Source organism: Sceloporus occidentalis, unplaced genomic scaffold, assembly GCF_023333645.1.
Source record: "Sceloporus occidentalis isolate IW3139 unplaced genomic scaffold, rSceOcc1.0.p SCAF_1, whole genome shotgun sequence".
NCBI lineage: Eukaryota > Metazoa > Chordata > Lepidosauria > Squamata > Phrynosomatidae > Sceloporus > Sceloporus occidentalis.
The window spans coordinates 216,952,041-216,979,958 of NW_028316981.1; the positions used below are offsets into that span (position 1 = coordinate 216,952,041).

Here is a 27,918-nt window from a genome sequence, read left to right on the forward strand (position 1 = left end):
ACGGGGCGGGGAGAGGCAGAGAGGGCCGGAGCAGGGCAAGTTGCTAGACTGATCTGGAAAAGAACCAGTTTAGTCCCAACCATCCAGAAAGGGAAACTGCCAACCAGGCAAGGACAGCCTTCTGAGATCAGGCCCCAAAGGTAAGCCAAATAAAGAGAACTCCCTTCTGGAAGCAGGCCTCCAGGGAGAAGGCAGCAGGACTAAAGCATTGTCAAAGGCAAGATGCATGAGGTTGGTGGTCTCTTTGATTCTGCTCTGAATTCATTTCTTCTGAGACAAGGAATAGGGATGTGGTAGATAGATGGGAGGGAGGGAGGCATTGTGCCGGTCGGGAAAGAGCAAGGATGGGCCACTGGACAAGCCAAGAAGGGATGCAAAAGGCATGAAGAGGAGGACAAAGGCCACTTTTTTCCACTAGGATAGCAAGTGTTGCCATCACTCCAAATTTATAACTGAACTAAGTTGCTGAGTGTTTTGATAGCTGGTCCTTCTCTGGTGTCTTAACAACAGCCAGCCAGCCTGGGATTCAGCAAGTGACACACTTCATTTACTCATCATCTTATCTCCATGCTAGCAGCGTCTTTGCCTGCTCAAAGGTTGTCATGCCAAGCTGATCTTTAAAGGCAGAGCTGTGTCATCGACAAAATGGGCAACTCTGTAAATAGATACCTGCTGGGTTCAGTTTCTTCCCCATCTAATTCTACTCGCCTCTTGGTTTCTGTCCGATTCCTTGTGTCTTGTTTCTACTGGGCACTGAAATAGCAAACTGCCAGTATCCACCCTCTCTCCTCTCCAAGGCATAACTTCTTGCCCTCCCTTGCATGAAGGAGGTACGCAGCACATTCAAGTACTAAACAACGCTCTCTCACACCCCCAAAACCCTGTGTCACGTTGTTTGTCCAGCCACTTATGTGGGGAGAGGGAAGAGGTTGGCACTAAAGTTTACCTTGTGTCTCCAAGCATTTTTTTAAAATAAAAATTCTAGATTTACTGGATATTTTTTATAAAAAAAAATAACTTGTAAAAAAGTCTGTGTCTCGCTTCAGTGAGGCTGCCAACCAGTGCAATGGTTTTGCACAAGGAAAATCAACGCAGATTGTTAAGAGTTTGTTTTGATGGTAAGAGTCAAGTGCAACTTACACACAAAACATAAGGGTTAACCCTCCCCCCCCAAAAAAAAAAGAAAGAACCTCAACCTTTTCATTGGAAAATATTTATAGAGGAAAAACTGTTAAGGAGCGATACTTATTAATCCTTCCCTTGCCCAATGCTTTACTGGTGAAATCTTCCTTAGCCACGATGACTTCTGCCCCTCCAGGGAAGTGTCTTTCTCATCATGTAAGAATCAAATACTCTGTTCTGTTTGTTGTTCACAGATCTCCACTGTCAATGTATATGGGTGGAGGGGATCTCATTTTAACACCCAAGGAGGTAAATGGGTGGGTGGAACTTGGTCTTCTCCCACTTACCTCTCTGTGCTCCGTCACACAGATACTCCTCTGTCAGCCTCTCTCTTATATGGTACCTGAGCCCTGCTGGTAGAAAAGCCAGAGCACTGGATGATCATGATGGTGGTGGTGGTAGTGGTAGTGACTTCTGTCATGCCCATCCATTTTTTCATACACACATGCCCACTGCCCTTCATGCATGAACAAGCCAGATACGTGCATAAAAATGTAAGTGGGTTCACTGCATTTTCTTTGGCGCTTGATGGTACATTTTCATCCCCCCTTCCCCTCATGTGCGTACACTCACACACATACAAAAGAAACTTGGATAATCTGATGTAGAGGCAACCACTTTTAGAAATCCCACCTCTATTATTATTTTAGTTTAATTTGTATTTCTGATTTTTAATGATTTCTACAAGATGCATACAGAAAAGTTTTGGCTTTGTGGGGGTACAGGCTAGTGCCTATCAAAAAGGAACCTTAGGCCCTGTCCAGACAGGCCAAAATAAAACTGCTTCAGGTCACTTTGGAGGTATGCTGTTTAAATGATGCATGCGTCCTAAGAGTCCGGAATCCACGCTAAAGCCATGCTCCAGTCCTAAAGACTGGAGCGCAGCTTTGGTGCAGCTTCTGGCCTCTTAGGACACATGCATCATTTAAACAACATACCTCCAAAAGTGACCCGAAGCAGCTTTATTTTGGCCTGTCTGTATGGGGCCCTAGTTATTGCAAGAATTGGTGGGGGAGCAGTAAGAGGGTGTGATAGGACTGGCAAGAGAGGATTCTCACCTACAAAAGGGACCTGGTAGAAGTGTGGGATTTATTTGCTTGGGGCACAGTCCATCCACTGGTCCTGGTGGCTGATTTGAGCCTGGGGTATCATAAAAGCTATATTCCTTGCATTGATTCTGCTGAATTTGTTAGCCACCTTTAATACTGGGGACCATGTTGCTAAGAACATCTGGCAGGTGTCTGAGGAATCATAGAATAGTAGAGTTGGAAGAGACGATAAGGAGCATCCAGTCCAATCCTATTCTGCCATGCAGGAACACACAATCAAAGCATCCCCAACAGATGGCCATCCAGCCTCTGTTTAAAGACCTCCCAAGAGGAAGACTCCACCGCTCTCCAAGGCAACTTATTTTGCTGTCGAACAGCTCTTCCTGTCAGGGAGTTTTTCATAATGAATCTCTTTTTCTGTAGTTTGAATCCATTTCTCCAAGTCCTATTTTCTGCAGAAACAGTAAACAAGCTTGCTCCATCCTCAATATGACACCTCTTCAAATACTTAAATAGGGCTATCATATCACTTCTTAACCATCTCTTCTCCAAGCTAAACATACCCTGCTCCTAAGTCACTCCTCATAGAATTTGGTGGTTTCCAGACCTTTCACCATTTTGGTCATCCTACTCTGGACATGCTACAGTGGGTTCGTCCCTTTTTGTCCAACAGAACCCAATTATGTGATCATAAGAAAGGCTTTACTATTTCCCCAGGAGTTGTCCTGTGATGTTCCCTGGAGATCAGTGATGTCCCCAATGGTTTCACAGAATCATAGAGTGGAAGAGACCACAAGGGCCATCCAGTCCAACCCCCTGTCATGCAGGAACTCACAGTCAAAGCACCCTCATCAGATGGTCATCCAGCCTCTGCTTAAAAACCTCCAAAGAAAGAGACTCTGCCATTTTCTGAGGGAGTGTGTTCCACTGTTGAACAGCTCTTACTGTCAGAAAGTTCCTCCTAATGTTGAGCTGGAATTGCTTTTCCTCTAGTTTGAATCAAATCAAACTACTCCCTGAAGCTGCCAGTAGAGATGACCTTTTGGATATCAAGAAGCGTATGGTATCCAGCTCTGTGTATCTTTCATGAATCACCCAGGAATAGTTGTCTCCATCCCATCCAGGGTTTCAGAGAGGGAGAAGAAGTGGGAATGAAAACCACTGAGGTGATGTTGGTAGGCCATAGTGGTGCTCCAAGAAGCATTACACTGCTTGTTATTGATGGGGAGTCTGTAACACCTACTAAACATTATAACAGGGATGGCTGGTGCATTTCTTGCAGCATGGATGGTGAACTGCTGCTGCTGCTCCACAGATATTCTGGGAAACATCTACTATTGCCAGCTAGGGTCCAGAACCAGCAGACCCACTTGGAGCAGTGGTAAATACCCAGAATAGACAGCCACCCCTGCATTTTAGAACCTAGGTATGCTTCTGGATTCGTTATTGGAACTTGAGAAGAAAACTAGGCTTGTTTCCAAGTGGACATTTCTCCATTTTCAGTTAAATAAGAGGCTGGCCCCCTTCTTAGGCTGCTACTGCATAGCTCCATCCTATAAAATCCTGGGATTTGCAGTTTGTTTGACACCATCGCTCTCTAACAGAGAAGACTCAATGTCTCACAAAACTACAAATCCCAGAATTCCATAGTGCTGAGCCATGCAGTTAAAGTAGTGTCGAACTGCATTAATTTTGCAATGCAGATGCAACCCTGACAACGACATTTACCACACGGGGGATAAAATGTTCCCCAATGTGTTCTAACGTGCGCGGGCGCACGCGGAGCGTGATGGGAACCCGATGGGACCCAGAACGCGACTTTACCACCCAGGGAATGCCGCCGCCGCTGAGCATTCCCATCACGTTCCCATCAGGTTCCAGAGGGCGACATTTCTGGGAACGCTTTTGAAACAGTTCCCAGAAATGGCGTCCAATGGCGCCCTCTGGAACCCAATGGGAACACGATGGGAACGCTCAGCGCTCAGTGGCGGCAGCGTTCCCTGTGCAGTAAAGTCGTGTTCTGGGCCCCATCGGGTTCCCATCACGCTCCGTACGCACCCGCGCTCGTGCACGTTAGAACGCATCAGGGAACGTTTTATCCCCGGTGCGGTAAACTTCCACATTTCATCACAGCTTGATGTGAAAATTAAATTTTTCAACAACAAATTTTAAAAAGTAATTAAGTTGTTATCAGCCATACTAACTAGTTGTGGATCATTTAATACTTCACTTTGTTTTATTTTATCATTTTAATTTGTTGTTGTTGTATGCTGTCAAGTCATTTCTGACTTATGGTGACCCCCTAAGGCAATCCTATTATGAGGCTTTCTTGACAAGATTTGTTCAGAGGAGGTTGCCCTTGCCTTCCCCTGAGGCTGAGGGCATGTGACTTGCCCAGGGTCACCCAGTGGGTTTCATGGCTGAACTGGGAACTGAACCTTGGTCTCCAGAGTCATAGTCGGACACTCAAACCACTACTACACCATGCTGACTCTCATTATTTTAATACTCTCCTGGAATAAGAGTTCAAGACCTAGTGAGGACAGAAAAAGATCCCTTTTCCAAGCAGCCAAGGAGAGGGACACAAGGACAGACATGGGTACATGTGGTCAGCAGCAGCCTTCAGTGGCTTTCTTCATAGGGCAGGGGGTTAGTAGTTTGAGAGATGGGTGTTTAAACCCTACAGGGAACAGGGGACAACATTCTCCTCTGGCACACTTAGAAAACAAAAGACGTCCTGCTGGAACAGAAAGGATGCTTCTGAAACTTGAGCCCAGGCTGCAGATACCTCAGAATGATTCTTTTTTTAATCATTTGGTCACAGCAGCAAACTGGGGATACATAAGACACAGCATGGAGCATTTATTGTCTCATCTCATCCATCTACCACATCCAGTCATAGACCCAATAGAGGATCCCTTGACAAATTCAAAAGCTCATGTTTGAATGCTTTAGATCTTTGATTCAAATTTGGGCTACAATTCAGAGCCTAGAAATACAGTCATCCCTCCATATTTGATATTTGCAGATTTTATTATTCACGGATTTCATTAATATGTTTTCTCTAGGACTGTCTAGGTCCTCCAGTGCAACTCTGTGGTCAACTTTAACTAAAGGTTGCACTGAAAGACCATTTGTAGCTACTCCAGTGCCATGTTGGACATTGACCACAGAGTTGCACTGGAGGACCTAGAGATTCCTAGAGAGGTGTCCTCTCAGGTAAAAACAGTGTTTTTGTTATTTGCCATTTTTCCATATTCACGGGGGTCTTGTTCCCCTAACCCTAGCGAATATGGAGGGACAACTGTATTACTTTTTCCAACTGCAGGTCCCAGAACCACCCAGCCAAGCAGCCACATTCTGAGCTAAGAACAGATATGCTATCTGTAATTGAGAGCTGGCATACCGGCCTAAGCTGGCAAAGGGCAGTTTTAGCCATCCTAACCGCCACATCTGCTGAGTCCTGAAGAACCTGCAGGCTGTGAACTGAGCCTTCCAGGGCACTGCTGGCATATCCAGTATTCTTTGTGGCACCACCACTATGCTAGGAGCAGCTTCCACTGTTGCATAACTGCCATTTGTGGAGCTTTTGTGAGCACAGGAAACTGCCTGGATCAAATCAATTAATAATCCCATGAGTAGCCAAGCACTGCAAATGGTTCAGTGATGTACAGAATGTGGTGTAGGATGGATCAGATGCCTGTGAGAGAGGGAATTGTGTAGACCATAGGGAAGGAGCAAATAAGAACCAGTGACTGGAATGTATTAACCCCTTGGACAAGGAAGGAGGGAAAGAGGTGAACTAGTGCTACCTGAGTCCATAGCCCTCTGAGGTAATATATTCCACTTTTGAACAGTACATAGGACAGTACGAAGAACAAGAGAGACCCTCTCACAGCAGCAGGCATTTGCTGCATACTGTGGAGCTGCGGACAAGTCTACATAGGGCCCAGCAAAAGCAATGTTCAAACACAAATCAAGGAACACAAGAGACACTCCAGACTGGTTTAGCCAGAAAAATCAGCAGTAGCAGAACACTTTATAAACCATCCTAGCCATAAAGTACTTTTTGAAAACATTGAAATTCTAGACCATGCCAACAACTATCAGGTCAGAATGCACAGGGAAGCCATTGAAATCCACAAACACCTGGACAACGTCAACAGGAAAGAAGAAACTCTGAAAGTAAACAAAGGGTCCAAACAGACAGGCCAAAATAAAGTTGCTTCAGGTCACTTTGGAGGTATGCTGTTTAAATGATGCATGCATTGTATGAGGCCAGAAGTCGTGCCAAAGCCACGCTCCAATCCTAAGGACTGGAGTGCAGCTTTGGTGCAGCTTCTGGCCTCCTATGACACATGCATCATTTAAACAGCATACCTCCAAAGTGACCCGAAGCAGCTTTATTTTGGCTTGACTGTTCAGGCCCAAAGTTTGGCTACCAGTCCTGAAAAACATCAAAATCAAGAATCAACACATGCAAATGAACATCACCCAGGGTCAGGAGCTTTCCAAGCTGACAGTGGATCACTAATTAAATAGACACAAAGCCTTCTCACATATTCCTTCCACCCTGAGGCCTGGTCATTCACCAACAGGCCAGCACAGATTAACATGTAAATCACTTCCCCCCAAACAAGGGTCACACAGTATATATACCCCACACATCTCTATGCCACCATGCTCTGAAGATGCCAGCCACAGATGCAGGCAAAACATCAGAAATAAACTCTTCCAGAACATGGCCACATACACTGGAAAACCTACAAAAAATTATGGATGCCAGCCATGAAAGTCTTCAACTTCACAACTAACTCTGTCTGTTACATGGCATCCTTTCAGATAACTATCATGTCACCTCTTCATCTTCTTTTCTCCAACATACCCAACATTCCCAATTTCCTAAGTCATTCCTCCTCAGGCTCAGTTTCCAGATCGTTGATCATCTTGGTTTCCTTTCTTTGGATATATTCCAGCTTTGAAATATCCTTCTTAAACTTTGGTGCCCAGACCTGGACACAGTTTTCCAGACAAATTATGAACAAAACTGAATAAAGTGGCACTACTACCTCCTCAAATCTGGACCCTGTACTCCTGTTGATGCAGCCTACCATTTTTGGATGGCACATCCCATTGTTTACTTATGCATTGCTTTCAGGACAGATGTCATCTATCTTCTATATGTACATTTTATTTTTCTTCCCTAGATGGAGCACCTTATATTTATCCCTGTTGAATTCATTTTGTTAATTTTGGCCCAGCCATCCAATCTGTCAAGGTCATTTTTAGTGACATATGGGAAAGGTGACAAGCAGTTTCAGAAATTACGTGTCTTCTCTTGCTGACCTGTCTTGCTTTATTCTATACCCATAGCTGATGGACAGGATTTGGGTGCCATGTGTCAGTGTATCTCAAGGCAAGGTGCCTCTTAGGGGTATCTTGGCAGAGACATTTTAGCAATGTGCTCTGCTTCCTGTGCATTTTCTGAGCTCTGTATGTTTTGTGCTAAATGCTTCTTCATGTGTGCAGCAAGAGTTGGAAATGTTCTGGACTACAGTTCCCAATAGGCCAGCTAGCATAACCAATGATGAAGAATGAAGGAAGCTACAATTCAGTAACATCTGAGGAAATGCTCTTATGGCGTCTGAATTAAGATCCATCCATCTCAGGTTCTTCTATTGGTGATGGTGGTGTGCTGGGATTGAGTGCTGAGATATACTATATTTTGTGCTCTTATCATGGTAAAGGGATGTAGAACTGATCAGCAATGCAGCTGCGTCTAATTTTGAAGTAAATGGGAAGAGACTTTCCTGTTTCAGATCTCAAACTGGTATAAAAGTTGTCCTGTCAGCAGGGGCAGGGCCATATATTTACAAAGTAAAAGCTATGCTATACCTTTGCTTCCTCTCCTTCCACTGAATGCCACCCAAAATATATTCATTATTTTTCTATTGTACTTTTATCCAAAATGGTATCCAAGGTGGCATTCCATTTCATCTGTTTAATTGCCATTCTCTCTCCTGGCAAAGCAGTTTCATCACCTGTATGCTTCACTATTTCTCTGATGTTCACCCAGCATACTTTCATGGTGGGGGTGTATCTATTATTCTACCACTCTATAGCATGACTTCTACTGAACTCTATAGCCCTTCAGCTGGTGTTTTTCAGTGTAGGTTACACCCTTACTATTTTATTGTGTTATATTGTATTTAAAGAGTGCCAGCATGGCATAGCAGTTTGACTTTGGAGATCAAGGTTTGAATCCCAACCTATTCATAGAAACCCACTGAGAGATCCTGGGCAAGTCACATTCTCTCAGCCTCAGAGAAAAACAACAGCAAACCCTTCTGAATAAATCTTGCCAAGAAAACCCCATAATAGGTTTGCCTAGGGTCCCCATAAGTAAGAAACAACTCAAAAGCAAACATCAAATACAACATTTAGCAGCTGCTTTCAAAATATAAGCAAGCTTTCAAAGCAGATTATACTATATTACAATGAAATACCGGTTTTAAAAGCTACTACCTGAGTAGAAGTTTAAATAAGCCATTTCACTGAAGAATTATTAATAAAGGAATATTACATTTAAATCTGTTGGGAGAAAGTCACATTGTCCAGATCATGCCTCTCTTTAGCCTCTCTGCTTCATTATGTAACCTCAAGCAGTTTTCCGGGTAATCTGAAGCAGCACTCATTTTCTGGTGGCACTTCAGGACAATGATCTGAGATCAATTTTTAAAAAATATTTGAAAAATGGTTACAGACCTATATCCAGAAATTAAGGTGGGGCAGTTCTGAACAAATAATGTATCGGGGATAGCTCTGTGTTTCACTATCTGAGTATACATTTATGGACGGGTGCAGCGTCTTTTCTTTCTGGAAATGTTTAGTTCCAATTATTTTTGTTTTTATTGTTTAGTTGGAGTCAAGGACTAATGACCTGAGCCAAAATCTTCATGGAAAAGGTAGGATTTCTGTAGGGATGCATAACTCAGCCTATTTTTGGCCCGTCTCAGTTTTGTATAGGTTTTGCAGAACTACTTCTGTTGTGGATCCCCTCTCCAGGCTGACTTTCCAGTTCCAGCCCTTGGGATCCTGTCCCTCACCTTGCTCCCTTAGGATCCCTCCCCGGATTGGGTACTTGGGCCTCAGGGTTATCCCCATGTGGACTTGGGAGGGGGGTGTTGTTCTGTTGATTCATTGTGGTAATCATGACTGGACTGTGCTAAAACTTCACAGAAATAGCCAGATACAGCTGTAAAAAAGAATAAACAAGTGGAAGTGTATTAAGACACATCTTGATCACACATCAACCCCTGAACTATTTAATCATTTGTGGCTCTCCAAATCCCTGAGTCAGGGTGACCAGATATCATAACCACCAAGGAGGACAAGGCAGTGCAACATGTAAGACATTGCAAGATAAAAGCTTCAAACAGTAATATAAATATAAATTCATTCCATACGGTTTATTTACAGCTATATTACATATACTACATTTTATTATGTACTCAACTGTATTTTTCTGATGAAATTACCTTTATTGAAAGGCCTTGTTGGCTTGCCATATACTTACAGAATTGTGAGCAAGACAAATACTTAAAACTGTATGTTACTAGCAACACACCTTTGATGAATTTACGTTTAAATGATTCCTTTCATTTGTGCATTGTGCTGAAATTAATGGGAAACCCCTTTCAACATTTGCATTGTGTCTTCAAGCAGCCCATTGCCTGAAATGCTTGCTGTCCTTTTCTACTCCAAGAAACAAAGGCACTGTGAGCTCTGGATGCGAGTCTTGTCTGCTGCTGCTCCTAGGAAAAAATAACTTTAGAAGGATCCATCTTATCCCCCTATTTGCAGTTAGGACAGGCTGCCAAGTAGACAAATTTCTCAAAGGGGAACAACAAACATGGTGATTCTCAGTGTGCTCATTAGTCATGCTCAAAATGGAAGACAGTTGGGAATTTCTCCTAGACAGAAGGACATGTAGGACATGTCTTAGAAAAGAAGTCTGGCCACCCTGCTCAGATTAAGCATTTATAATTAAATGCATTTTGCATGCTCCTTGAGTCAAGTGCTGCTTTGCAAAATCCAGAAAAGTATGAAATATAAAGCAGAATTATATTTGGACCCATACATTAGTTTAAGATGTGTGGAGCAAATCATTTTGCACTGAAATGTTCACAAAGATAGAATATCTTGAGCACTGTGGAATTCCTAGTTTTCTATTTGTTTCATTTGTTGTTCAAATAGTTTCAAAATAGACATTGTTAGCCTGTAAAAAGGAACTCAGAACTGCTTAACCGGTGCTTCAGTTCCTTGTCCTTGCGGAATTGTGATCCCTTTTCATCCTAACAAGACTGTCGTAGGAGACACACTGAAGTTTGAACAACTTTGACTCTGTCTTTCAGGTCTAATTGGAACCATGAAGGCTGAAAATCAGCCCAAAGACAAGAGGATAGGACAGCTCAAACAGGAGGCAAAGCAGCAGAAAATGAAGGTAGCAGCAGAGGTGGAAGAGAAGAAAAAGAAAGATGGTGAAGATCTCATAGAGTTCTTCAGTTCCTACCAGGAGCTTTTCCAGTTCTTTTGTAGCAATACAACCATCCATGGGGCCATCCGGCTAGTGTGCTCTAAGAAAAACAAGATGAAGACTGTTTTCTGGTCAGTACTCTTCTTCCTCACCTTTGGCCTCATGTACTGGCAGTTTGGAATCATCTATAGAGAGTACTTCAGCTTTCCTGTCAACCTGAACTTGAATCTCAACTCGGATAGGCTTACCTTTCCTGCTGTCACATTGTGTACCCTGAATCCCTATAGGTAAGCTTAGCAGTATGGACTACTTCAGGGTTGGGATGTCTTCTGCACTGTACAATGTACCTTTCTTCCCTACAATGTGTACTGTTTTAAATTCAGAAATAGTCAAAATCTACTCATAGTTAAGGCACAACTGATCTGTGCTATGTAGTTCTGAGTATATAGTCAGTCCTCTGTATCAAAGATTCTTTATTCGTGGACTCAATCAAATATTCCAAAAACATATAAATTTCAAAAAGGAAACCTTGATTTTGCCATTTTATATGATACTATTTTATTATACCATTGTATATGTTATGGGACTTGAGCATCCACAGATTCTGGTATTTGCGAGAGGTCCTGAACCAAACCCCAGCAGATACTAAGGCCCATCTTCCATTAGAAATAATATGGTTTTATTGGATCACTTTATCTAGTCTAGCATTGTTTTGAAGAATCCCAGGACAAGTGAATCATTGGGCTACTAGTGGATTGTAAATTATCCTCTGCCTACATCTAGGCCTAATTCCCACTTACCTCTTAAACCGGGTTTTGAACCAAATCTACGATATCTATGATTCAGTTCGGCCCCAAACGTGGTTCTCACTATCTTTGCACCGGAACAAGGCCAGTTCTGGAGAGGCCACTGGAAGGCCCGGGCAGAGAGGCCAGGCTACACAGCAGAGAGGCCTGGGGGATGGAGGAGGCAGGCCGGGCCAGAAGGATGGAGGAGGTAGGCCGGGATGAAGGCTGAGGACAGAGGGAGGCATGGCCAGGGCAGAGAAGCTGGGAAAAAGCCACTGCCAGTGGGAACCAGAGAAGATTCAGATCCGATTTGAATCTGCCTGGTTCCCACTTGGGCTGAATCGATTTATTTATAAATAAATAAATAAATGACACCCCATTTAACCAGTGTCTTTTTCACATCGGTTAAATGGGTAAAAACCATGTGTGTCCCCCCACTTTCCAAATTGCTTCAGCAATTCAAATTAAGTGGGAACCATGGTGGTTTAAACTGAATCATTTGGAATCATAGTAGGAATTGGGCCCCGGTTAGGATGTGGAAAATCACTTTTTCAAAGTAATTTGTTCTTTTTACTTGTTAAAATGTCTGAGATGTAATTTGCTACCATCGCTCATTGCAGTCTTCAAAAGGGAATCCACTGACTTATTTGCCACTTTCCCATTACATTCTGTTTCTTTTGGTGATTGAATTGGTGGGGTCCAGAGACTTATACTTAAGAAATGAGTAGCACAGAATTGGAAAGTTCCTGGCAAAATGGATCTAAAAACACTGTGAAAATAATTTTGAAAAATTAAAAACTTTATTCATTACACTAATAAACAACTTCATCCCCACTTGTTACATTACTTTTAAAATGTAACTTTGCCAGACCCAACCACCTACGACATCCCCTCAAAAGTTGTGGTGTCCACATTATTTTCACCTTGTTACTTCAAAGGTCTGTTCCTGGTGTTCCCTGAAGGTAATGGTGACAACCTGATCCTAGAGTCCTGTCCTTCCATCTTATAGGTTCAGTGCTCTTCAGAAGGATCTGGAAGAACTTGATCACATTACCCAACGGACTCTGATGGAGATGTATAAATATGATATGTCCCTGGGGCAGAGTAACTGGATGGCCCAGTCCTCTCGGAAACGCAGCTATCGGAGTCTGTCCTACCATGTCTATCGTCACCCGTTGCACAGACACAAACGTGACAGCCAGGCCAGCATGGAGGACAACAATCCCCAAGTGGGCAAGAATGACTGGAAAATTGGCTTCACTCTGGTAAGGACAACTTCACAAGGGATTCCAAAGTTTACCTTCCCTGTTGTAAGGAGGCACACATGGTCAAATAGAGTAGAATCCTGCTCTTTCCCAGCTCAAGCTTTATTCCGCTGATTACCACAAGTGTGCTTCTGCAATTCAGTGTCAACAGTCTGTGTTTCTCCAGCCCTCTGCCATCATCCTCCCAATGCCAATGTTACTTGAAAAAAAGTAACTTCTAGCTAGACAGAGAACAAGAAGGAAAGGTTGGTCTGGGAAGGCAAAAAAGACTTTGTAAAACAAAGCTTCTTTCTTAGATTAATTGGTTTATGTCCTTCAGTTAACATTATCAAGTATATGGATTAATCCTTTTCTCCAAGGTACGTGTCTTTATTGGAACCAATAAAATATGAATAAAATTGTAGTCAAAAGTAGTTCACCATGCTTCCACAGGAAAGATACTATGGATGGCCTCATTCAAGTAAGGGGGGAAAGAGTAGGTGAGCAGGAAAGACAAATTTGATGTTGAAATCATGGTATTTGTGTGGCTGGGGTGGAATTTGTTCAATTTCCATTTGAGATTTCTATCCACTGTTTCTCCAGTAGCCCAGAATGCCTTCCCTCTGATTTCCTTTCTGTCCTAGGAATGAGCTAATAGGATTAATCTCCTTTGCAGTGCAATGAAAACAATACAAACTGTTTCCAGCAAATGTACTCTTCAGGTGTGGATGCTGTGCGGGAATGGTACAGTTTTCATTATATCAACATACTGTCAAGGATCCCTGACGCCAAAGCTCGTGACGAGTCTGACTTTGCAAGCTTCATCTATGCCTGCCGTTTCAATGAGGTGACATGCGACCAAGCGTGAGTCCCAAAGCAGCTGCATTTCTTTAATCTAGTTCCTACAGTGTCCTTTATTTAAAATATACACTCCCAGCTTTTCCATCATTGATCAAGAAGGTTATCATATCAGTTTAAAACACTTTCTAAAATAGAGACAGTGGTCCAAAACACACTGCAGAAATAATCCAGTTTGAGACCAGTTTGACTGCCCTGGCTCAGTGCTAGGGAATCCTAGGAATTGTTTACTGTTGCACCAGAGCTCTGTGACAGAGAAGGCTACATGTCTCACAAAACTACAGTTCCCAGAATTCCCTAGCATTGAGCCAGGACAATTAAAGAGGTATCAAAAGGGAATTGTACTTTGGGTTGTTTGGTGTAACAGCATTATTTTCCCAAAGGGTAATTTGGGGGTTTGGACATGATCTTTATTCCTAGTGACCCAAACAGAAACCTCTGAATTAGAAATGAAATTGGGGGGTGGGAGGTGCAACATAGTGCTAAAGCTGGGGGAGGAGTAAAAACCTCATGTTATCACCTAGAACCACACTTCTAAGGTCTTTGCAGATTCCTAGGCAAAGAGCATGCAAGGGTATATCTTTTAGCACTAGGTCTCAATATGACACAAGTTCAGCTCTTCCTCCAACCTGTGGACCAAACTCCCAGGGTGATGGAATGGCACCTGTTTCCCCCCAGCCCCCTGTCTCTCTGTGTTCAGCAGGTCTTCCAGTGGTTGTCCTAGGTGTCACTTGGAAGGACCTACATTCATGCAGCTGTTTGCAAACAGACACCTATTTTGCTCTTCTGCTTCACTACCACAGTCTGGGTGGTGCCTGCACATGCGATTCCATTATCTGCTGAACATGTGTTCAGGCAACACATGGAACACTCTTGTGAAGGAGGAGTTAAGGGTCCCCCCCTCCCAGTAGTTTCTTTCAAATTTGGAATCCAGGCATGAACTTCATTCTTTTCAGCTCTGCTAAGGTGTGTCCCTGCAAGGTGATTTCATTCTGTAATGTGCTCCAATATATGTCTTGTGGTTGAGGAGCCTACAAAAATGTAGCATATCCGGACCTGATTATGTACTCTGTGGATGGCTTTTTAACAAGACTTGCATTACGTTATTAATCATTAACTTTCTAAAGGCTAAAAGAGCAATGAGGAGATGCCTCTGTCACACATATACATATACAGTGGCCTGATCCCTATTGATAATCCCAACTAGAGTGCACTGATCCAATCAGTTGATGAACTGTGGGTCAAAAGTTGTGGAAATCCCGCTAATACAATGGGTCCACTCTGCTTGTACTAACGCTAGGAGTCAGACTGTACATACAGCATAATTGTCTTTTTCTGAAGGTGGAACATCCTAGTGAAGAAGGTCCTCCTCCTAGCTGCCACTCAGTTCTGTTCAGACAATGGCAGCAAGCAGAGGAATGGGCCTAGAGATCATCTCAGAGCATAGGAAATATTCCCTCAGATATGGGAGATGTTCCTTCAGGTGCCCTGGTTGTGAGCCATGGAAGTAGTTTGAATTGTGCCACAAATGAGTCGGCGAAGCTCTTCTGAGATATATTCCCTGGCTGGTTGTCTTGCACTTGCATTTTTTTTTTCCAACAGAGGTTTCCAAGTAGACTTCAGAAAAGGCAACTTCACATACAACACAATGAAGTAGTTGAACTGAGAAGCTACCAAAGCACAAGTTAACTGATGAAATAATACAGGCTGGCATCCTGTTAGTGACCTACGATGGCACAAGTCCAACTTAAGTCATTGTAAACCAGTTTTCTTTAGTTATTGTAGCAGAAAGATGGAAGTAGAAAAAGAGGAAGACCACACGCTAGTTGGATAGACTGTATTGGGGAGGATACAAGCATGAATTTACAGGAGCTAAGCAGAGCAATGGAGGATAGGGAGTCTTGGACATGTCTCACCCACAGGGTTGCCATGGATCATGGTCAATTTGAAGGCAGTTAACAACAGAGATCAGAATTCTGTTTCATTTGCATAACACCAAAATCATTCCCCAAAACCCACCTTTTCAGCGTGTAGCCGCCCCCCCCCCCCCCCCACACACAAAAAAAACAACCAGCCATTTCCATGTCATTGAAGAATAAGAGGAATAGCAGAGATGTGTTTGGCTATTGTCTTTAGCTGGAGACATTGCAATAAATGTGATGGGGTGGAGAACAACATTTCAAGCCACTTCCCTCTTTTAACTTTATTCATAAGGTGCTGGGTTTTTAGTTCTAAGATTAATTGCTTAGAACATGGATACTAACATTAATAAAAGTCACTTGAGTGAATGTTTTACAACTCTGTTTTTCTTCTTGGTCCTGTTCCCACCAACTTCATCAGGGCCCTTTATTAAAATTCTCACTAGGCATACATTTGCCTCCATTTTTATTTATTTATTACCATTTCACTTTTTATCTTTTTCATAGTTCTAATTCTGGTGATGTGTGTTTTCATATTAAATGGAATTTATTTATATACTTTAGCAATTATCAGAAGGGAGATGATGCACAGTGACATGAGGACAGGGAATGAACGGTGGTTGTCCTAATAAGGGCCCCAAGAATCATTTGTGTGTTAAGCTGTTCCAGTTCCATTTGTGTGTTTATGGTGATTGCAGCCGTGTTGGTGAACATTCCCCTCCTTCCAAAAGAGAAGCTGAAAGTTATCCCCTTAATAAGGAGTCCCTTCCAAAATGGAGAAGTGCCCCATGGCTACATGAAGAGAACTCTGCTGCTGAGACAGGACCGCATGGCCTGTCTAGGGTTGCCAGAGAAAACTAAAGCTGGCTCCTATACCTTTAATGGTTGTACAGAAGTGATTGTGTGACATGCAACACCTGCAGAAATTCCCCCTTCTATGCAAGCGTTAAAATTACAGGAGCCCTCTCCAGTTTTCACTCTGGCAACCCTACCCATGACCCACACACAGCCCATTACCCATGAACTCAGGCATGTTGCAAGGAGCTGAACAACCAGCTTCCTCCTTTCCATGTTTGCTGCACCAGGCAAGCAGCAAAACAAGGAAGTTTATCAAGTCCTAGTGGACTGTTTTGCTTTGGTGATAAGGCAACACATGGCAATTAAACAGGAGCTTGCTATGTTGATTGAAGTCCTTGTCCAGAATGGAAATACCCTTGTCCGCCCCCCACTGAATCTTTCTGGTTTTGGTCAGACGGTATCCAGGCAAACCATAATCGTTTCCAGAAGTTGTTTGCAATTGCTGACAATTAACCTTCCCCTGCCCTTTCTTTCACTACTTGTGTACATCTTTCTCCCCCAGCCCCACCTGCTGCTGACACTGAGCTTCTCTACAAGTATCTTGAATCTGTGTTGAATGCCATGTATTCTTGTTTAAATCGGCATTGCATTTAAGCCATACAGATTTGCACCTGATGCTATGGACTCTTTATTTACAGTGTAGACACAGCTTGTGGAAGGTCACCTCCAGCAGCACCATCCCTTTTACATCTTTTACATACTCCAGTTTGGAAGCCCTTGCTCCTCCTAAGATCATGATGCTCATCTGTCACTTTCCTTGATAAACTGTTCTGTTACAGCAGCCCTTTTCAACCAGGTGCCCTTAAGAGGTGCTGGGCTACAGTTCCCATTATCCCCATCAAACATGACCACAGTAGCAATCCTTAGAAGGCAGTAGGCATTGGAAGCCTGTGTTACAGGTCATCATGGGTATAGATTGTTAAGCCTAGCTAAAAACTCTGAGCTGTCTCACACTTTTCTTCAGGTAGAATGTAGACCAGGGCCGGCTCATCCATATAGGTGAACTAGCCAGCCTCCTAGGGCGGCAAAATTTAGGGGCAACTTGGTGGCCTTTTTGTACAATTTTTTGGCTTTTTGACTAATTCTCAGTATTATGATGAGAGACTGTAACCTAAGTTTTATGTCATATTTAGCTTTAACAAGTGAAACAGCGGAAATCAAGGGGTGAAAAAAATTATGAGGGGTTACAGGGGGTGCCTAAATTTTCCGCGCCTAGGGTGGCCAAATACCTAGAGCCGGTCCTGATGTAGACATAGAAAATAAAGTGTGAGCAGGTAGAGGAAAGAGGTAAAGATGTTTCTGCTTGGCTTGTAAAAATCACAAATCACTAAAATCAGCTTTTGCAATAGCCTGAAGGCAGAATGGAGGAAATATTACACACTATCAGCCTGCACCAGTGCAAGGCATCTCTGCAGGACTGAATAAAAGGCCAGAACTGCTTTAACCTAACTACATTTGTGCAATGTCTCTTCAAATCCAACTTAAGAGGGTTACAAGCTATAGAACTGGGCCTTTCATCACAACCACCACATCGCTTTTCCCCTCTCAACTCATTAGGGGGCTTAAGAGCCAATGTACAGAAAATCTCTGATGCTCAAAACCTTTCTCACCACTAGATGTGCTTTTTAATTGGTTCCATTAAAGCAAGGAGTGGGTTGGAAGGACTGCATAGTCTCCCCCATAAGTGAGTTGATGAGTCCTTTTCTACAGAGCCAGCATCATAGCCATAGGATCCTCTGCTTCTCCACTAGGGGGGAAAACCAACAAGAAAGTGCTGCTAACTAGTGGCATTACTAAGGGGGTGCGGAGGATGAGGACAACAACTGGTGACCCTAAGATGGGTGACACCACTGCTGCTCAAATATCTCCTTTTTGGCAGAAATGGACTGTGACATTCACATGTGTCCCATTAAGAGAGGAAGAGATGGGATGAGTGGGGTGAAGCTCAGTGGGAGGAAAAAGGAAAGGACTCAAGTTTTTTTAAAAAAAAATTAAAGAACTGGAAAAATATATATATATATTTTAAATTTTCTTTTAAAACATCACCTTTTACCAATTTTTCACTTCAACCACATGAAATTATACACATGTAAAATACATTGAGGCTGCGTGTATGATATTGTAATTTAAAAGTATAATCTTAATTTTGCTAATCTTAATTTTACTATTACCATAACATTCATGATATGCAGGAATTATGATTAATAAGTAACATTAGTACAAAAAACTTTGCTAAATATTCTATATGGCGTGGGATGGGAAGAGGTCAATGAGGGGGGTGACGCCAACCCTAGGGATGCCACTGCTGCTAACTTTTATGGTGCTTCTATCAGTCCCTTTCGAACTGGGATCCTACACCTCTTTGCATGCAAGCTTCCTTGTTTATAATTAAACCGACAAAAAGCATGATTCCCTCCCCTTCAGTATAGGACCTTTACTGCTGCTGACAGTTATTCTAGTGAGCCAACACAACTGCTCACATTTCCTTCCAGAACTGAATAACTGAGTTTAACCATAACCCTTTTGTGTCTGTTCTTTCAGGAACTACACACACTTTCATCACCCCATTTATGGGAACTGTTATACATTCAATGACAACAGTAGCACCCTCTGGATGTCTTCCTTGCCTGGGATCAATAACGGTGAGCAGGTGTATGTGTACAGATGGATGTCACAAGTGACTGCTTGGGCCCTATCATTGCCTTCCCCTTTCCATATGAAACAAGACTAGTAGCTAACAGGTGCAAAAGGATAGGTTTCAGAAAGAAAGCACTGCTTCTTTTTGTTTCCTGTGATACACGTTTGTTGTTGTTATGTGCCTTTAAATCCTTTCCAACTTAAGGTGGCCCTAAGGCGACCCTATCATGGTGTTTTCCCAGCAAACTTCCATCAGAGGGGGTTGCCATTGCCATCCTGAGGGTGAGAGAGTGTGACTTGCCTAAGGCCACTCAGTATGTTTCCATAGTTGAGCTGGGATTTGAGCTCCAGTCTCCAGACTCATAGTCCAACACAACATTCTCGGCAGCACCCAACAAGGACCCCTTTTCACCTAGACTTGGTTCACATAGAAAGCATACAAATGCTTCCCCACAGGAATAAATTCCTGCGCATAGGCAACTAAATGAGCTTGCAAGAAAAGCGAGTACTTAGGGTACTAACTCTTAGGGTACTTCCAGAATAGGCTTTTATTGTGCAATTTGCCTGCCTCAATTTAGAGTATTAAAGTGGGTCCAAATATCACCACCCTCCCATCATACCTCTTCTTCCATAATTTCTTCCACAAATAACTGGAGGGGTCAGGGGGGAAAAGGAATACTGCATAAGGGCTTGCACCCTTAGTTTTCTAAATGCAGGTAGCTTATTGTTCAGTCCCTAAGATTCTCAAGCCTTATTTCCACTTACAATTTGGTGCCTGATCCGAATAGATCAATCGGCGCAAAAATAGTTCCTGGTTCCCACTATGTTTGCACCGATTCTACTAATTCGGACCTTGGCCTCTCCTGGCCCCAACTGTCCCCGACCCAGCCTCCTTACCAGATTCTTCTGTCCTCCTTCGGCCTCTAACCGGTTCCCCCAGCTTCCCTGTAGCCTCCTTCTGTTCCCTGCGGCTGGGGAAGCTTGCAGAGAAGCGTCCCTGGCTTCTCTGCAACCTCCATCCCAGCTTCCCCCAACCTTTTTCCGTTCCCCACGCCTGGGGAAGGCAGTTGCAGGAAGGTTGAATAGATGCCAGTGGCCCAGGTACAGAGAGGCAGGGAAGCCGGTGATGGGGAGATGGCCGGGGCCATTGCAGCTCCCCCCCCCCCGTCACTGGCGGTAGAATCGAATCCACCCGCCTAGTTCCCACTTGGGCTGGGGCAGATTCAAATCCACCTGTGGTTCCCACTGAGATGAATCGATTCATTTGAGAATAAATCCATCAATTCATCCCAAAAAACGCCCCTTTAACCCAGCGTCTTTCTGACACGAGTTAAATGGGTAAAAACCATGCCCCCCTTTCCGAATTGCTTCAATGATTCGAATTAAGTGGGAAGCATGATGTTTTAAACCGGATCATTTCAAATCACGATTCAGTTTAAACCATAGTGGGAACAACCCCTCAGTCCCACAAGTTTTGTTTTCATGGCTAAATCTAACGAAGTCTCTGGGAAATCACAATGGCCTAACATGTCCTAGGCACCAGACATTCATCAAACTCTTTTTCTCAACCCTCCTCTAATCTTGAGTTTGCTTGACCCACCTTCCTCCCACAGCCATCTCCTGCCCTGTTTTCCTTTCCAGCTAATGATTCCAGGCCATGATCTTCCTTGCTCTTTGTCTCCACAGGCCTCTCTCTTGTTGTTCGCACAGAGCAAAATGACTTTATTCCACTGCTCTCCACTGTGACAGGCGCCCGCGTGATGGTCCACAATCAGAATGAGCCAGCTTTCATGGATGAGGGAGGCTTTAATGTGCGCCCTGGTATAGAAACATCTATTAGTATGAAAAAGGTGAGAGTGAAAAGAAGATGAGAGACAGTTGAGACTAAGGAGGGGACAGCATATGGCTACAATAAAACTGCTTGGGTCACTCTTATTAACCCCAAAGTTTAATATCTGAATTCATATATCACAGGAAAAAAATAATTTGGGTTATTTAAAAAGTTTCCTAAAATACCTCATGAAAAGAGACAGTAACCTGAATTCTTACTATGACAAATCTACCACTATCTATCTATCTATCTATCTATCTATCTATCTATCTATCTATTTTGTACAACCATGGGTCTGCACAACATACTCTATGCCAAAGCTAAAAGTTGAGCTATAGAATACCTGAATTGACCATTAGTATCTGCCTATAATGTATAAACTAGTCATGTACTTTCTCCCGAACCTATAAACTATGTTTTTTGTTGTTGTGTGCATTCAAGTTGTTTCCAACTTATGGTGACCCTAAGGCAAGCCTATCATTGGGTTTTCTTGGCAAGTTTCATTGGAGGGGGTTTGCTATTGCCTTCCCTGAGGCTGAGAGAGTGCAGCTTGCCCAAGATCATCCAAATGGGTTTCATGCCCAAGCTGGGAATCAAACCCTGGTCTCCACAGCCATAGTTATACACTCAAATCATTACACCACACTGTATAGATGCATTATGGAGCTAGAACAGGCCTCAACTGTCATGATCGTTCCTTGTTAGCCTAACATTTTCACCAGATTATCATGAGAATTACCTTGGGAGATGGCAAATGTGTTTGTTTTGTACGTTAATACATTTAAGACAGTTAAGACACTAACCCTCTACCCCACCTGCCCAGAGCACCAGCATAACTCCCCCTATCCACTACCTCTGCACCCAGCATGCCACCACTATGCCAACCACACTGTCTTCATAGCAGGCTATTCACTGCCAGCCAAGGCCCTCATTTTCGCATTGAAGCATTCCAGCAGTTTCCCTGCCCCAGACACTGGCAGACAGCAGAACCAGGACAGAAACCATGCATTGGAGCCAGGCAAACACCAGCTGCAACTGAATATTATACGGTCATGAAGCACAGAAAAGCTCGAAGTCTGTCTTTGTGGCTTATTGCTAACATCACGTCTAGCCAGTCCAAAGACATCATGGCAACTACTGATGCCAGTATTTCTTTCTGCCCCTTCCAAGAGTTCAGGAATAACCAACAGCAATGCAATCTTGTGGCAAGTCCCCATGTCAACACAATTCCTAGTTCAAGCTGGAGACACCATATTTAGTATGGGAGGAGGAAAAGTGAAGACAAGATGACCCCAGGGATAGATGGAAACAAAAGGGGCAGGACAAAATTGTATTGATTTGCCATGTTACATATTGACTGGCAGGAAACAACAAACCGCCTTGGAGGCACTTACAGCGACTGCACAGAAAACGGGAGTGATGTGCCGGTGAAGAATCTCTACTCATCCCGTTACACTGAGCAGGTACCGCCACTGCACACCTGCTAACATGAATTTGCCAGGGGAATGTCAATATTGCAAAGTAATCAACTTTTTCCTCTTCCGCCTTACTTCTAGGTCTGCATTCGTTCTTGTTTTCAGAACAGCATGGTTGAAAGGTGCGGATGTGGCCACTACTTCTATCCTTTGCCTCCTGGAGCAGTTTACTGTGACTACACTAAACACACAGCCTGGGGTAAGTACAAACCAAAGGCTGCATACCCTATCCCCCTAGAATATAGGTAAGGAAACTGTACGTTTTTATTGTTTATTTGGAGTATTTATTTATCCTTCCAGGTGTAGTTGGACTGCACCTCCCAGCATTCTTCACCATGTGCTGTGACATGCAATCCAACATCTGAAGGCCTACACAATTTCCCTTAGTCTAAATGTTTACCCTTAGTCTAAAAGTTCTGATCACATGCACACATTGTGCATAATGAACATTAATCAACATTTCTTTTGCTTCCTACTAAGGGTACTGTTATTACACACTCCAGGCTGAATTTAAAGCAAACTTTCTGGGCTGTTTCACAAAATGTCGGAAACCTTGCAAGTAAGTAGGCTTCAAAACTTGCGGAGTTGCATTCCTAGACCTGGTCAAATACCAAAGAGCTTGCTTGGCAATAGAAAACTTTCTGTGAAATGAAGAAAAACAGGGTTTGAACCTGGCACACTATTCTCGGCTAGCCTCCCAAATTTTATTGCAGGAGTGAGTTTCCAAGTTGAAGAGTTTACTAGCATTCCGGTAATGCAAAGTGGGAAGGGTGTCTTCAGTGACCCTTTTGGTGAGCCATCACTGTATTTCCCAAATGCAACAAACATGTTGTGAACCACAACATTCTTGTACTAGAAAACGATCATGTCACAGTTGTCCTGAATCTTTATTTTTTACTTACAACATGATGTAGTGGTTTGACTGAGGGACTTGGACTCAACTCAGCCCCAGAAACTCACTGGGTGACCTTGGGCAAATCACTCATTTCCACCCCAAGAGGAAATCAATGGCAAACCTCTTCTGGATAAATCTTGCCACAAAAAAAATCCTAGGACAGAGTTGCCATAAGTCAGCTTGAAGGCACATAACATATTACACAATGTGAGATCATTTTAGTCTAGGCTTAACAGACACAGCATAAGGCCCTTCATGGTGAACTCTGGATGTAAAAGTCTTGGTGCAAATTTTCCTCTGAATCTCTCATCTGCAATTCTTCAGGGTGACAGAGTATCAGCTGTCAGCTGGCTATTCGCGCTGGCCTTCTGCTGCATCTGAGGTAAGCTGTTTTTAAGTACTGTTTTTACTTTGATGCTTTTAATTGTTTTAAAACTTTTACTATAAAGTTTTTAAAAATATTTTTATTTGTAACCAACTTGAGTCCCTTTCTGGGAGAAAGGCAACATAAACATAGAATAAATAAGCTGCATTTCTGACTGCATATCCTAGTCTAAGTATGATCCAAAACCCACTGCAGAAATAATCCAGTTTGAGACCACTTTAACTGCTCTGGCTCAATACTAGGTAATTCTAGGCACTAGCCATCTCTACCAGAGAGCTCTGGTGCCACAACTACAATTCCTAGGATTCCCTACCACTGAGCCAGGTCAATTAAAGCGGTCTCAAACTGGATTATTTTTGCAGTGTGTTTTGGCCCCATGTTTCGCATAAATATACATAGGAGAACCACAATGCCAGTTTCTAAAATGACAGAAACCTATGTCTTAAATGCACTGGCAAGAAAAGTCACTTGCAGCTGGTGACTTGGAGCACAAGAAGGGAGAGGAGTCAAGTTCTTCCTTTCCAAAATGGCTTTTCATTTATGAAAGAAGAAAAACTGCTAGGGATCAGGAACATTCATGTATAAGAGTGGCTTTTCATGTATATAAAAAAGAAAAATGCTAGGGATCAGCAACATGCATTCAAGTATAACAGGTATTTTGCTCCTGGATTGTTTATGCTGCCCTCCCACTTTAAAAATGTGTACTGTCCCTTCCAGGCCTGGGTGTTTCACATGCTGTCTCTGCAGAATAAGTACAACATCACATCCAAGAGGTAAGAGCACCACCTAGAGCCAAAAAGTAAGAATTCAGTACAAAAGATTAAATCCAGGCTGGAGGACAAAGGCTGCATCTGCAGTGCAGAAATAATCTAGTTTAACACCACTTTAACTGCCATGGCTCAATGCTATGGAATTCTGGGAAGTGCTGCAACAAACTTGAATTCCACTGAGCCATGGCAGTTAAAGTGGTGTCAAACCAGATTATTTCTGCACTGCACATGCAGCACAAATGTAAAGACTGGATCGGAATGGAGAATATAATGTAGCATGGAAGACATAATTTCACACCTATTCTTATGATAAACCACAATGTGTCAGATGGGATTACAAGATCAAGGAAGAAAATGCTCGGGGCCAGGTTTAAGTTTGATTGTTCGAATTAAATGTGTGCTTCCTGGATATACGGAAGGAATTTCTGGTGCAGAAAGCAACACAACTATCTATTTCCCCCTAAAATATTGCAAATTACTTTTATCAGCCGCAACACATTATTGCTCAAGAGTGGTAGCTTGTAGGTTTCAGGAGCAGGTGCAATATGAAATCTTAAGTTTCTGAACCGACCCTCATTATTTTCAATTTTTTGTTAATGCATTATAGAAGGGTGTTTAAGATAGAATATCATATATTAGATTAAATAATGGTTAGAAATATCTTGGAATCACTTGAAGGCCTAAATCCACGCAACCTTTTTTATTGGCAGGAATGGAATTGCCAAGGTGAATATATTTTTCGAGCAGTGGAATTATAAAAGCAATGGAGAGTCGCCAGCTTTTACAGTATGTATTCCATTCACACATACCACCAATTGCTAACTTCATAAAACACTGCTCCTGTATCATATGAAACCCAAAGAGCAACCATCCTTCATGGAGCAGCTCATCATTTCTGCATGTTGAGGGGCCACCTTCCACCTTCCCTAAAGCAACAGAGTTATTTCTATCCAACAACAAAATGCACTCATCATTGAAAACAAAACATGCACACATGCCTTTTTAAAGCAGATCCAGTCTTCTGCAAGTCTCTGACAACGCAATTCTGGTTTAAAGCAAAACATGCAGCCGCCCCTCCACATTTGCAACTTTGACTTTTGTGGATTTGATTATTTGCAGTTTGGATTCATACATTCTCTCTAGGAATCTTTAGGTCCTCCAGGGCAACACTGCTGGAAACTGACCACAGAGTTGCACTGGAGGACTTGGAGATTACTAGAGAAAACACTTCCCTAACCATTTGTAGGTCCTCTAGCGGGATTCTGTGATCACCGTCTGGCAGATGTTGACCACAGAGTTGCACTGGAGAACCTGCAGATTCCTAGATAGGTGTTCTTTTAGGTGAAAGGAAGTTTTTTATTTTCTGTGTTTCCACATGCACAGGGGCCCTTCACCCCTAACCCTAGCAAATGTGGAGCGATCACTGTAGGCACACATTTCATTTTTCAAGGAAATCATGCTTGGTTGTGGTGGCAGCAGAGAAGCCTCCTGTAGGCTATATCCTGAGTGATGGGAGCCTTTCTAGAAAGTCATTTTCTGGAACTACATACCGTATATACTCAACTATAAGTCAACCTCATGTATAAAGTCAAGGTCAGGTTTTGGGGCTAAAATGGATTTTGATATGACCCATGTATAAGTCAAGGCTAAAATTTAGGTCCATGTGACAAAGGATCTATAGGATGAAACAAAGGAATATGATGCCAAAGAACTTAAAATTCCAGCAGGCGTAACTGTCTGTGCTCCCACTAAAGCAGTGGTTCCCAACCTGTGGGTCGGGACCCCTTTAGGGGTCGAATGACCCTTTCATGGGGGTCACCTAAGACCATTGGAAAGCACCTAGTTATGAAGTAGCAACGAAAATAATTTCATGGGTTTGGGTCACCACAACATGAGGAACTGTATTAAGGGGGTCACGGCATTAGGAAGGTTGGGAACCACTGCACTAAAGGCTGGATGGGTAAGTAAGCAGAGGGGGGGATCAGTGCTTTCAGGACTGATTACACTTTTGCCTTTCACCAAGGGCTGGTTTCCTTTTTATAAGAGTTATAGTACTTACATTGACCTGTGCATAAGTCGACTCAGATTTTTTGGCTCAGTTTTTTGACTAAAATTTCTAGACTTATCCATGAGTACATACAGTAAGTTTAGTTTTTAAAAATGTGCTTTGTTGCACAGGCAGCAAGGACACTGCAGCTGGAAGAGTTGTTTAGAATGCAATGGTCAGCATCTCTTGGGCAACTGGGAAAAGATCTTGATGCCTTCACTAATTCTGAACCATACAGCTTTGTCACCTCCCTCCCTATCTGCTAGAACAATCTCCAGTGAAGAATAAGTTCACTCTAGTCTCTAGAGAAACATTCCATTTTCCATCCAGAACAGGGGGCTCCAAACATCTGTAAAAGGCCATTCTGAGTGGAGTGAGAAATTAACACTATGCATGGGTGCTAACGGTGGAATGGATTCCAATTCCCTTGTTCAAATTTTGATGGCGATGTTAACTGTTCTCTGAATATGGTATACGTTCACACGTTTTCAGCAAATATTTGACAATAATGCTAGCATTTAACATGCAAAGATTGTGCTGCCTCCATTTGTGGTATGCCACAGTCAATGTTCCACAGCAGTCAAAACTTGCCACCAATATGTCCTGCATTACAATTTAGTAAAGTTGCAGTTGTACCATTCAACAAATCAAGACAGGATTGTCAAAATCTGATAGCAATTTCAATTCTGAAACACAAGTGTTCAGTTTGGGATCAAATATGAGCATAAAATAGGAATTCCAGGATTTTACTTCCACTCCAACTGTTGCTTTTGAGGGGGAAAGAGCAGTAATTTCTGTAATTTCCTATTACGGGTATTCTGCATATTGCACTCCCTCATAGAACAGACACTACAAGGTTAGCCTACAGCAGTGGGCAGACAACTGACAAGCTGAGTCCCAAAGCAAAGAAGGGATGCTTCACCATTCCTATTAACAGCTCCATTATGTAGTAAGAATGTCTCTAAAACAACAATTTTTAAAAATTATTCTTTGATCTTCCTTGTTTAGGTGGTGACACTGCTTTCACAGTTGGGGAATCAATGGAGTCTCTGGTTCGGGTCATCTGTCCTCTCAGTAGTAGAACTTGCTGAACTGATTTTGGATTTTATTGCCCTCACCTGCATTCTGGCTTTCCACTGGTTGAAAATGAATCAATCATCTGACCTTCATGCTCCCAACAGCAACACCGCCAGTACATTTCACAATGTACAGCCTACTCCCAACACCCCTCCACATGTCTCTGTGGCTGACAATGTTACTACACTGCCATCCTACAAGAGCCTGGAATCACTAGCCCTACACAGAGTTTCCTTCCAGCGGACAGAGTGAGGTCTGGACCAAGATGGCTTGCAGCTCCACAAAAATACATTAATGCTGGCAGGACCTTAAGTCATGGAATCAGCTGACAAGCCGTACTTTCTGACCACCAACAAAGATGATTCAA

At 42.9% G+C, this 27,918-nt stretch overlaps 2 protein-coding genes across 3 annotated transcripts in view; one reads left to right on the forward strand and one right to left on the reverse strand.

Moving 5' to 3' along the window:
- Positions 1-690, reverse strand: part of LOC149323423 (olfactory receptor 2A1/2A42-like) — a 53,613-nt gene extending 52,923 nt beyond the window's left edge. Inside the window, exon 1 of the mRNA XM_089488903.1 lies at positions 670-690. The gene's annotated coding sequence lies outside the window, so the exon portion shown is untranslated. The remainder of the gene's footprint in view (positions 1-669) is intronic.
- On the forward strand, positions 75-27,862 carry SCNN1A (sodium channel epithelial 1 subunit alpha). Of its 2 annotated transcripts, none has more exons than XM_089488902.1 (14): positions 75-140; positions 9,151-9,196; positions 10,646-11,054; positions 12,565-12,820; positions 13,476-13,663; positions 18,976-19,076; positions 20,758-20,921; positions 22,267-22,365; positions 22,459-22,576; positions 22,858-22,936; positions 23,597-23,654; positions 24,375-24,430; positions 25,138-25,213; positions 27,483-27,862. In XM_089488902.1, the coding sequence occupies exons 3-14, from the start codon at positions 10,660-10,662 to the stop codon at positions 27,801-27,803; spliced, it is 1,911 nt and encodes a 636-aa protein (XP_089345028.1). In that variant the 5' UTR covers positions 75-140; positions 9,151-9,196; positions 10,646-10,659; the 3' UTR covers positions 27,804-27,862. The 2 variants fall into 2 exon arrangements, with proteins under 2 accessions (XP_089345028.1, XP_089345027.1); XM_089488901.1 differs by having other exon boundaries at positions 96-231.
- The last annotated feature ends 56 nt before the right edge of the window (positions 27,863-27,918 follow it).

Bases quoted from the DNA above. Each gene is read 5' to 3' on its own strand.
- SCNN1A (XM_089488901.1), top strand. The intron at 19,077-20,757 runs GTGAGCAGGTGT...TTGTCTCCACAG, and splicing joins CTTGCCTGGGATCAATAACG to GCCTCTCTCTTGTTGTTCGC. The intron at 22,577-22,857 runs GTAAGTACAAAC...CTTCCTACTAAG, and splicing joins CACTAAACACACAGCCTGGG to GGTACTGTTATTACACACTC.